The sequence below is a fragment of the Vipera berus genome, assembly GCF_964194415.1.
Source record: "Vipera berus genome assembly, chromosome: 3".
In the NCBI taxonomy this organism is placed as follows: Eukaryota; Metazoa; Chordata; class Lepidosauria; order Squamata; family Viperidae; genus Vipera; species Vipera berus.
Window position 1 is genome coordinate 74,652,464 of NC_138204.1, and position 13,010 is coordinate 74,665,473.

General features: G+C 39.9%; 1 protein-coding gene across 1 annotated transcript in view; it reads right to left on the reverse strand.

Annotated features, from left to right (window-relative positions):
• The window catches only part of SLC44A5 (solute carrier family 44 member 5), a 193,346-nt gene that overhangs the window by 66,096 nt on the left and 114,240 nt on the right, over window positions 1-13,010 (reverse strand). The window contains exon 3 of the mRNA XM_081324949.1: window positions 5,236-5,309. Coding sequence (XP_081181075.1) covers window positions 5,236-5,309 — 74 coding nt within the window. The remainder of the gene's footprint in view (window positions 1-5,235; window positions 5,310-13,010) is intronic.

The following is a 13,010-nucleotide window of genomic DNA, read 5'->3' on the forward strand; positions in this document are numbered from 1 at the left end:
GAGTTTATTGAATACACAAAGTCAACTGACTAACTGTCAAATGTTGCAACCTTTTATATGAGAAGTGTGTGAACTGTAACCAATCAATGGAGTCTATTTTCCCGCTCCTAGGTTATTGCAACCAATGAATGCACCTTAATTTCCCGCTCTAAACCCTGCTATGCTGCAATCTGTTTGCAATCTGTTAAGTACCTTGTTAATAACTATTTACATACACAACACCCCTTACCCCCCAGTTGATGTTATTTCTTTACAAAATCCTTTAAATATTTTGGTGGCCTATGTATTCTAGAAGGGTATCTGTTATTCTGGCTGCTAGGGACCTCTCTTCCTGATTGATTGCTTGGCTGCATGTCACTATTGGACCTGGGCTCTGGGTTGCTAGGCTCTGATGTTTCTCTGCTGCTGTTTTGTGTATTAGTTTGTGTTTGAAAATCAGTGGTCACTGGCCTACTTCGCAGGGGTACCTCCCAGTCAATTTGACTAAATTGATGTTGTTGTTGTTGGGAACCAGGGGATGAGATGTTTTGCCATTCCTCTACCACACTTTCTAGCATGTTGTTATCCCTGAATCTGGATGTACTGTTTCCCCCCAATATGCTTTGGTCCCCCTCTACTGGCAAGCATCCACTGGATCTCTTCCTCAGCTGATCTATGTGTCTTTTACAGATCCTATTCCCTTCCCCCTCAATAGTGTACGATAGGGGACCTAAGATTTCAGTCACCACCCCGGGAATCCATTTATCCCCTTGGCCGTAGTTCCTGGCCCAGATCAAATCCCCCACTTTAAATGTTCTGTTAGGAATGTCCAATTCAGTGTTTGATTGAAGTCTGTCAGGGTGTAATCTGTCCAATTTGGTAGTCAGTTTCCTGCCCCACCTCATTTCAGCTGGACTTTTTCCTGTAGCAGAACATGGGGTCGTGTGTTGGGCCAACAAGAACTCGGCCAGTCTCTGATGCCAGTCGCCCCGAATGATTCTTTTTAAAGCGTCCTTCGTGGTCCGCACGTTCCGTTCAGCCAAGCCGTTGGTGGATGGGTGGAAGGGTGCTGATGTCTTATGCTTAATCGAGTTGGCCTTGAGGAAATCCTGAAATTCAATAGATGTGAATTGTGGCCCATTATCAGACACAATTAAATCCGGCAACCCATGAGTGGCAAAGAGGCCCCTTAATGCCTGTATTGTTCTTCCTGAAGTTACTGAACTGACTGGTACTACCTCTAGCCATCTAGAGAAGCTGTCAACCACTACTAGAAATGTTAACCCTTGGAAAGGTCCAGCAAAGTCAATATGAATCCTGGACCAAGGATTCCTAGCTAACTCCCACTTATGCGTACGGATGTGCTGTTGTTCAGGCCTAGAACGTTGGCACAGATGGCAATTGGCCACACAGACCTCAATGTCGTTGTCCAGTCCTGGCCACCACAAGTGACTCCTAGCCAACGCCTTCATCCGTACTATTCCAGGGTGTCCTTCATGTAATTCTAGTAAAATAGCTGATTTGTGAATTCCTGGAATAACCACACGATTTCCCCAGAGTAAGCATCCCAAATGAACTGATAATTCATCCTTCCTTCTAAAATAGGGCCTGTATTTTTCGTCCGGGTTGGCATTTGGCCACCCGCTCATGACCCAGGCCAATACTCTCTTTAAGGTGTGGTCTTTATTTGTTGCCTCAGCTATGTCTTTAGCAGTTAGGGGTAAATCAGGAATATCCTGTAGGGACATTATTTGTCCCACAGGTGCAGGGTCCTCCTCTGTTATGCTTAGGGGCAATCTGCTAAGGGCGTCAGCGTGTCCCATGTCCTTGCCCGGTCTGTATTGGAGGGAAAATGAGTATGCTGAGAGGAAAATGGACCACCTCAGCATTCTGGGCGACATAATTTGGGGAGTCTGTTTATCCGTGGTAAACAGTCCCAACAGGGGTTTGTGGTCAGTCAGTATGGTAAAGTTCCTACCATAAAGGTAGTCGTGGAACTTTTTTACTCCTGCCACTATTGCTAATGCCTCCCTGTCTATCTGGGCGTAATTCCGCTCTGCCTTGGTTAGTGTCCGGGAATAATATGCAATGGGTCTTTGTATTCCTTGGTTGTCTAAGTGGCTGATCACAGCCCCTACACCATAAGGCGAAGCATCGCACGCCAGATAAATTGGTTTGTTTTCTATAAAGTGGGTTACAGTTGATTTACTGGAAAGAATGTCTTTTAACGTTTGGAAACTCACTTTGTGTTTGTTCAGCCATTGCCAGGGAGTCTTCTTATCTAAGAGTCTGTGGAGGGGTTCTGCAATGGCAGCCTTGTGTGGCACAAACGTGTGGTAAAAGTTTACCAAGCCAAGGAAGGCCTGTAGTTCCGCCTTGTTCCTTGGTTCTGGGGCCCATTTTATTGCTTTAATTTTGTCAGGGGTAGGGTGGATTCCACTTTTGTCAATCCTGAACCCCAAAAAATCAGTGGATTTAACCCCTATACTACATTTTTCCTTTTTTAGTTTCAATCCAGCCCTCCTAAATCTGCCCAGTACCTGTTCCAGCCGCTCTACTAACATTTCTTCATCTTTTCCAGCTATCAGGACATCATCAAAGTAAGGGCATACACCAGGTATGCCCTTTAAGGTCCTCTCCATCACTTCTTGGAAGATGCCTGGAGCAGCTGCAATACCAAATTGCAGTCTGTGGACCCGGAACGCCCCCTTGTGGGTAACTATCGTCTGTGCTTCTGCAGCCTCTTCAGAAACAGTCAACTGTAAGTACGCATGCGCCAAGTCTAACTTGGCAAACATGGCGCCGTCCTGGATCGTCGCGAGGACCTGCTTCACCGTCGGGACCGGGTAAGCATGCTTTTTCATTCCAATGTTCAGGGTGGCTTTGTAGTCAGCGCAGATTCTCACATCCCCATTGGGTTTTAGGGGTGTGACAATCGGCGTTTCCCACAAACCACCCTCAACAGGTTCTAATACCCCTTGGCCTACAAGCCGGTCGAGCTCGGCCTCGATTTTTCCCTTTAAGGCGAAAGGTACCCTTCGGGCCTTAAGCCTGATTGGTTTTACTGAGGGGTCTAGGTTAAATTTAATTGGGGCCCCTTTGTACTTTCCCAAAGATCCATCGAATACATCTGCAAATTCATTGCAGACTGATTCGAGGGTCTTCTTCTTAATCACTGAATTTATCCCCCCAATCCAAATGCCCAGGGCAGGGAACCAGTTAAGTCCAATTAAACTAGTCCTATGTCCCTCCGTAACAATTAATTCTAAGACCCCCTTAAATCCCTTAAATTTAACGTTAAGGCTGGTCTTCCCTTTTATTTTTATGGGGCTTTTTTGGAAGTCAGTTAGTTGAATATTTGTTGAACTAAGTGGAATTCTTCTTCCACTTATTTGTTCAATCCTCTCGAGGGTTTCAGTGGAAATTATTGACACTGAAGCCCCTGAGTCAATTTCCATTCTGCAAGGGACCCCTTGCAGCTGGACTGTAATTTTTAATTTTCCTATTGGAAAATTGTGACTTTTCCCCTGTCTCCTCCGGTTGACTCGCGCCACCTCCCCTAGATTTGGGACTTTAACCCGGGGTTTAGGGGTCTCCTTGCCACTGAACTTAGGGGTTACCTTACCCTCGGGCCACACATCGACTTCGTGAAGGCGGTTGTCGCGAGTACGGCTCCTACAGATGGCCTGGATGTGGCCGGTCTTGCCGCATGCCCTGCACTTTGCGGTTCGGAATCGGCAAGAGGCGCGGGGATGGTTGCCGCCACAGCTGCCGCACCGGTTCTGGTTGTCGATGTCTCGCGGTTTGGTTGCGGTGTCCCTCCATGGTCGTTGTGCCCCTGTCGCTTGTCTTTGCGGCGTTGCGGTTTGTTGACGGTGGGCAGGTTCAGGCCCTTCGCTTCTGGGTTGTCTTGGCGCCAATTTTCCGAATCGCCTGGAGACTTCAGCGATATCTTCCTCCCACTGCTGGTCCACCTCCCCGCAGTCCACATAGCCCTCTTGGTTGATCTCAGACGTTGCTGCCATGCTGCTGCGGGGGGGGGTCGCGATACCCGGTTGACTCGTAAGTTAAAAGTTCGTCGATCACTTCCTGTAAATCGCCGGTGGGTTTGGCGATTATTCTGTTTTGCAGCTGCTCATCACGCAAGCCCAGTACTACTCGGTCCCGAATTCTAATTTCTAAATTATCGTATTTACATTGTACTGCGGCTTCCCTGACGGCAGCGACAAACTTTTGTATGGATTCTCCCGGTCTCTGGTTCCTCTTTTCAAAGATGCGCCGCCAGAAGAGCTCGGATCTCCTGGGTGTAAAGTGGACCTTTAGTTTGGCTAGGAGGTCGGCGTAAGGCACACTTGAGACCGGTTGCGGTTGACACAGTCCCACAGCGATTCGGTAAACCGGTGTGCCACAAATCGTTAGTAAAGCTGCCGCTTTTTTACGGTCGTCTGTGATTCCGTTCACTAACAGGAACCCTTCGACTTGTCCGATGTATTCTTCCCAATCCTCGGGGAAGTTTGGGTCGAATTCCTTCAATGACCCGATTTGCGCCATTCGGAGAATTTTTTTTTTTTTTTTTATTCTGCCGTGGCCGCTCGGTTGACTGTGACTCGTTCTGAATTTGCCGCCTTTGCGCGACAATTCCGCCGATTCTCTGGTCTTCTGTCTATCCCACCTTCGTCGCCAATTGTTTGGTTCTGATAGACGAGGACTCAGAGTGGTTTAACAATGAACGAGTTTATTGAATACACAAAGTCAACTGACTAACTGTCAAATGTTGCAACCTTTTATATGAGAAGTGTGTGAACTGTAACCAATCAATGGAGTCTATTTTCCCGCTCCTAGGTTATTGCAACCAATGAATGCACCTTAATTTCCCGCTCTAAACCCTGCTATGCTGCAATCTGTTTGCAATCTGTTAAGTACCTTGTTAATAACTATTTACATACACAACACAAAAGCTGATCACATATCCCTGGGACACTGCAACATAAATATGAGTCACCTATTAAGCATCTGAATTTTGATCACATGACCATGGGGATGCTGCAACGGTCACAAGTGTGAAAACTGGTCATAAGTCACTTTTTTCAGAGCTGTTGTAACTTCAAATGGCATTCCATAGTTTCTTTCCAATAAATATTTTAAATGAAAATAGCTCTCTTTAACTGGCATGTCTATTTAATGAAAAACGACATTCATTCAAATAGCATGTGAAGAACTACTTTCTAATAAACTATATCAATGAATATTACTTACCCACAATTCCTAAGGCAATGTAACCCAGGATGACAACAACGAAGATCCCACAGCACAATACATCTGTGCAATGCCTGAAGAAAGAATATATCAAAATTACAATACATTTGTGGCCCAAAGCAAGTATCTCTTTTTACACAATAAAGACACAAAGTGCATCAGCTCAGCACCCATTCACTATTTGTTACTCTTCTTCCAAGTTTCATTTCAAAGCCACCTGTTTGCTTTCAGCCAATGGTTTTCATTCCAGAAATAACTGTCCAAGATATCAATGACATATTTATTGTCAAATTGTGAAACTTCAATATGCTTGGCTCTACGAAAGAGTTGCTTCCATCAATGATTTGTTTGCAGAAATCCACTGACTTTGGGCCAGTCACTCTCTCTCAGACCAACTCATCGCACAAGGTGATTGTTGTGGGGAAAATAGGAGATAATAATAATAAATGACTCAATATGGTATGTTGGATGTTCACCTCATTGAGTTATTTTTTAAAAACTATAAACAAATAAACAAACAAATAAATTAGTGTATGGGACCTATTATTTGTTAATAACAAAGGAGGAGATGTTTCAACTAGATTAAAAAAAGGGTAGAATATTCAGTGCTATACAGGGACTTTGAATCAAATTCCTTTGAATCTCTCAGCATTAGATTCCCAATCTTGGGAAATAGCTTCTTATGTACTGTGAGGACTATAACTAGGATTATCTGTGCATCTGGAAATGGTTATGCATATATCCTGCTGTCTTTGGATACTAGATATATTAAGTTTGATATACTGAATCAATGTATGTGAGTTAGGTGATCATATACATTTGATAAATAAACAAATAAGTTATAATGATAGAAAGTTATAATGTTATTCCAGCCAGAATGTTAACTCAACTAGGCCAAGTTAATATTTATTTAACTTGCTACCTATCACCAAATCTTGTATATTTAAATTCTTGTTGACCAGATTTTGCATATCCATATGCATTATGTTAATCACGACTATAAAAACAATTTTTGTCCATGAAAGTATTACTGAAGATCGAACTTCACAGGAAGCATTTTCATAGCCTTTCAGAGCACCTTCAAAAATATTATTTTCAATCAATCCTTTCTCATGTCAGGATATGAACGACTGAGTAAGAAAGATTGTATGAGGTAATGACATACGATACAATAGATTATTTACTATTACCTTCAGAGGAAATATGATCTCTCAATAAGACTCTGGCAGAATAGCATGTTTACATAGTTCACTAATCATGCTAAAAGCATATTTAAGGTAAATCCACATTGGGAGGAAGGGAAATGTTGCATGATCAGAGTTACTGGGGAAACAAACAAATAAGCCAAGAAAACTGACAAGAGTACAAAGGTGACAGAATAGAAATAGCAAAGGGTGAACGGTACCATAATATTAACTAAACTTAGAAACCTCACAGATTTATTGAACAAAGTACAGGTAGTCCTTGACTTATGACCATGATTGAACCCAAAATTTATATTGCTAAGTGAGACATTTATTAAGTAAGTTTTGTCCCATTTTATGACATTTCTTGCCATAGTTGTTAAGTGAATCACTGCAGTTTAGTAACATGGTTCTTAAGTGACTCTGGCTTCCCCATTGACTTTGCTTGTCAGAAGGATGCAAAAGGTAATCAGATGATCCCGGGACACTGCAACAGTCATAAATATGAGTCAGTTGCCAAGTGTTTGAATTTTGATCATATGGCCATGGGAATGCTTACAACGATTGTTAGTGTAAAAATGGTCACAAGTCATTTTTTTCAGTGCTGTTGTAACTTTGGTCACTAAACGAAGTAGAGGACTACCTGTATTTTTAGCAACAAAAACTATATTTGGGAATTCAGAATTATTCAGAACAAGCTGAATATTTGAAATGTATCAGTCAGAATTACTGGCAATTGGGAGAGAAAGCTAGAAAGTTATTGGCTCACCAGCTGAAACAACAAAACTTTATATCAGGAATTTGGGTTAAGGGTAATTATATATTGAGGCTAAATCTATTACCAGTATTTTTAATTTCTATATCCAATTATATAAGTATACACTTTGGGGTAAAATGTTAGAATGTAAGAAGTATCTCAATAATATAAAAAAACTGGCATAACCATAATTATTAAAAAAATAGAGACAATTTGATTTAGGAGCCTTGCTGCTACAGAGGTTAGAATGCGATATTGCAGGCTAATTCTGCCTACTGCCAGGAGTTCAATCCTGACCAGCTCAAGGTCAACTAAATCTTCCATCTTTCTGAGGTCAGAAAAAGAGGAACCCCCCCCATTTGCTCACACAAATCGAGTGTGTGCACAAGCTTGCCTGCCGCTCACTCATGTGGGGATGTGCACACACACTTGCTTGCCTGACACTACCTCAGCCTGGTTGCAACTAACTTATGGTCCACTAGTGGGCCACAATCTGGGAATTTGGAGACCCCTGGGCTAATAAATTTAAATTAAAAGTTCTGGTTTCTGGAAAAGCATCTTACTTTCTTCAGACAAGAAATCATTTCTTCAGACAAGAAATCATTCACACTTCATGTGAAAATGTGTCAGGGGGTTCATTTACTAATTATAAAGCAACTATTAAAAGAGCTGCACCCCAATAGGTAAAAGTTTTTCTAATGGTTACAATCAGGCTTCTTTTCATCTTGATTAATCTCAGCCTTTATTATTTGAGCAGTGAAATGTGGTTTTACTTTCAATTTGGAGGCACTGCAGCCACATAGCTATGCCTTAAGTACATTCCTATTTGCAGAAATAGTTTCCCACTATTCAACATTCCGATCTATTATACTATACAACACTATACACTATACAATGCCATACACTACACGCTATCCAAGAGCTACTTATACACTATACAAGAATGCCCTTTTCTTGTGGTAACTCTTCTGTTATATGCTTCCAAGGCACTCTTTTCTTAACAAATCTACTGTGCAGTTATACTGGATAAGAACAATCTGACAATAAATTGGAAAAAATCAAGTAACTTTAAAGGTTTGTGCCTCATTTTGTTTTCTTCTGAATGATGAAATTTAAGAAGTTGCTCAAGACAGTCAGATTTTGCTTCATGAATATGCTTAATTTCTGTTCAAATTCAACTTTATCATTTAAATCATTTATGCTGAATATAACGCAAATTTTATCCAATTATATTCAATCAGTATTTACTGTATATACAATCAGTACCATGAAAATCATCTGCAGATGGAAGAGACTGTGTTCAAGAACATAGTTTTTTAGTTACTAGTAGTATTAAATATTAAACTCATGCAGTAAGATTAATATGGAAAGACTGAATTCTGTAAACCTTGCGTGGTAAATGAAGATTAAATTCCCCATGGAGCATTGAACTGAATTGTAATAAATTCTAAATCAGCAAAATGTTAGATCATACCATGTTGGTAATTGTATATTCTATATTTTAATAGCTGAATAATTCCTTGACCTTCTAGTTCTGCTGAAAGGTGTTTGCATTATGAATCCTAATCTAATAAGCCATATGTAGTTATGGCATGATAGCATATATTAAATGCACTTTGGTAGCTTAAAGAAATATGTTTTCTGCTAGGTTTAAACGAAGAATCTATCTACAAGCTTGTCAGGAATCATAATTTAGTTTAAACGGATGGATGTGCTTATTTTTTAGAGCTTCAAGGAAACAAACAACAACCATATTATTTATTTTATTTATGTATTCAATTCCCATAGCCACCCAATTCAACACTGTTGCAAGACAATTGGTAAGAAAGAAGGCTTGGTTTATACTAAAATCATACAGAAGCATATTTAAGAAGATGGATTTATAGACAAAATGATGCAATATTTAGGGCACTGAATTAGTGGGGAAGGAAGGAAAGAAGGAAAAAACAAAACAATTAAAACAATAAAAGAATTCATATTCATTTATTTCCTTACTCCACTTATTTTTGTATACTCCCATAACCACCAAGCTTTCCCAGTACTTAATGTGATTATCCATCCATCCATCCATCCATCCATCTATCTATCTATCTATCTATCTATCCATCCATCCATCCATCCATCCATACATACATACATACATACATACATACATACATACAAAAACTCAATAACTGGTTACTAACTAATTAGATATGTTGTCCATCTGATGAATCTTTATGCATTCTCCGAAATAACTTTATCTTAATCAATTTTTGGAATGCCTTCATGTTAGTTTAAATTCAGAAAGGAGTTTGTTTTATAAGATTTACTGTCACTGAAAAATTCTTACTGTATATTCAGCGACACCTTCACTCACCCCACCCTATGGAACCCCACCCAACTGGCACAACTCCCATGACAAACATACTCAATTTCAGTTGGAGGAGATAGTGTTGGAGATTTTTTTGGAGCCAAGCCATATTAGCCAAGCCAAGGACTTTATTGGTTAAATGCAGTAATTTTAATTGTACTCTGAAGCCCACTGGAAACCAATCTAGGGCTCATAGTACTGGTGTTACCTGGCAGTGGAGGTTCTTACCTACCAACAGGTGTGCTGATACAGCTTACAGTTGTAGACAGAGATAGAGACAGCCCTATCTAGAGAATCTTATTTACATGGTAATAAGGATAAATAGCACTAGCAAGAGCACTTAGTGTCAACACTGCTAACATCAGATGTTCTTCCTTTGACAACAGATGGAAATATAGCCCTTTTTTCTCTATTGCTTTTAGAGTCAGTTGATGCTGGGAGGGGGAATGTGGATGAGAGTCCAGCTAGTCATAACAATAATAACTCAGCCGTGGGAACCCAAGGTCCAGATTTGATAGAGATTTGGTGGGCTGGAGAGCTGGGGAGAAAGCCCACTTCAAGTTAATTGAGGAATGTGATTTATGACTGTTAATTGGAGGAGGCAATTGTGCTTTGCTGCTTTGTGCCAGGAGAGGGGAATTCAGTTTTTGGCTTCAACTATGTAGTGCTGATACTTTGTTTCTCGAATAAAAGATTCTTTAAGGAAAACAGTGCCTCAAAGTTCTTTTGAAGAGGTTCATCTCTCGGAACCATGACACTTAGACTTATATACTGCTTCACAGTGCTTTTACAGCCCTCTCTAAGCTGTTTACAGAGTCAGCATATGGCCCCTAAAAAGCTGTGTCCTCACTTCACTGACCTTGGAAAGATGGAAGGCTTAGTTAACCTTGAGCCGGTGAGAATCAAACTGCTGGCAGTTGGCAAAGTTAGGATGCAATACTATATTCTAATCATTGTGCCACCAAAACTCAAAATTTCCATTGTCAGATTTTCACAATCCAACTTGCAACTGTTGCCCCAAAGTTGGACAAAAGTCCCCTTGACCATACCCTAGATCTGTTCATTCTGCAGTAGCTGGGATGAGCCTCAAAGGTAAGGTGTCCCTGTTCAGAGTTAACATCTGAACAATAATAGTCTTAAAATCAAACAATATCATCATCTTGCTCAGCTTAAACTTCAGCCTCCTTTGACCTACTTTTTCTGAACTGCAAGGGCCAAAATGGAAGAAATATGGGTTCCCGATATCCAACCTGATTATGAATAATAGGTTGTCATTACACTGGTTGCAGATGTAAATGACTGGATGCTAAATAACCTGACAGGATGGACTTAAGAGATACAAGTGTGATGTAGATAATGTACAATAAAGGATCCAAAAGATTTATAACGGTTAGTGCACTGTGAATAAGCAGTGGGTTGCAACAACAAAATGGGAAAAATGCGTATTTCAGCATTGTGAGCAATCATATATGATCCCATTCCACTGCACTGCAGCAGAATTAATTAGGAAAAGGAATGAAAAAGTAAACATATTTATATAAGATCTATTTTATTTTACAGATGTGATCTTTTAAATTTTCATCCTACCCTTACTATTGACATTCTCACTATCAACACCCAAGATACATTAACATTATACAAGAGAATAAAAGATGATTTCACAAACTGCAAACACAATAACTACTTGTAAAGCACGCTAAGAATCTTGGGATGTGTCTTTCAAGTTGAAGCTTTAAAAAATAAAAAAACCCCTTCCAAACAGAAATGTCCTTGGAGAGATGCGTACAAAGCCGTTTGACCACCGAGGTAAAGTGAGGCAGCCTTGTGAGAAATATGAAAGACAAGAAACAATTAAAAGAAAGGACAAAGGGGAGGCTTTTAGGGAAATTGTGAAATCAAAGGCAATGAAAAATGTTCACTGCAATTACGGAATATGTCAGTGTGGAGAGATGGAAAGAAGTACAAAGTCTTCCGTTAGAATGTCTTGAATTGATTTTTTATGAATTAGGGTCACCAGAGAATCACATACAGTACTATTGTTATAATACTTCCATTGCCATACCCTCTCCACTACTGGTCTGATGTGAAAAATTAGGCACATTTAACAATCCAAGATTTGATTGCATATTTTATTAAACTAGCAATCAAATGCAGGATGAATGAGGAACCCTGACATTGTTAGGGTAGAACAGTCTGTGTTTCTTATGAGTTCACATGCTGGGGTCACAATCCAGTCTGGAAAAACTGCAAGTGATAATGAATGCTATTACTTAAACCAGTGGTGGGATTCAGATATGTGAACAACTGGTTCTCTGTGTGGATCTGCTTCCGGAAGTCCATTCTGGGCCTGGGCAACAAAAAAAATTAGCTACCGGTTCCGCCGAACTGGTGCGAACTGGCTAAATCTCACCACTGATTAAATGTCTCCAACCTCTCTTATACTCATTAAGGATTACTTTAGCTTTATTTTTCCCTTTTTTATTTAGCTGGAAAAGTTTATCCTTAGGATTTCCCACTCATGATCCCAGTCACTAAAACTACCAAATCCATCAATTAATATAAATAAAGATTAAATGCATTGAGCAGCTGCTCCTAAATTAGATCACACTGCTCACTTGATGCCTGCAGAATAACTGAATTGCACTATTTTTATTTTAATCTGCTTCAGACAGTGTATTGGGTTTGTTTAAAATTGCAAGGTATAAAAGCACAATATTCAACAAAGATTATTTCTTCCTTAACTGCTGATTTGAAGAAGGCAATGCAGAGCAAGCAGTATTAGGAACACTACAAGAGGAGGGACTGCCATAACCAAGAAACAACATTCTCCCAGGAATTTGTATGATCCCAACTCTGTTGTGCTTTTTGTGAATCTTTAAAGACCCAGTTCTTCCATCAAATCTTGGGGCAGGGTAGTTTGTGATTCAATTCTTTGTTTGGTTTGAATGTATGTTTTATTATTGCTATTGTCTTCTGTTCTTCACTCTATGCACGATAAGATGGATTGTTTAATTTTGTTATTGTGTTCATTATAACACTAATATGTAAGCCACCTAGAGCTGTTTTTGTAATTGATGCAAGCTAACTGCATTGTTACAATTGATGATGATTAATTGCAAGTTAAATAAATACTGGAAGAACATGTGAATTGCATGCTGAAGGTCTCTATTGTAACCTGTATATATCCTGTTCAGGTTAAGAAAACTGCCTTTCTAAAATCCTGAAAAACCAGGACCTTAATGCAGGTAATCCTTGTTTAATACCCATAATTGGAAACAGCAACTGAACCATTAAATTAGATGGTCAGTAAGTAAATCTGCAGCTGTGCTTATGACCTTACTTCAGCTTTTCTTTGCTTTAGGCTTGAGAAGTTCATAAATATGAGGATTAGCTGCAAAGTTATTATTTTTTTTTCATCACTGCCCTAACTGCAAACAGTCACTAAAGAAGGATTACCAGTACAGATAGATAACATTAGAAT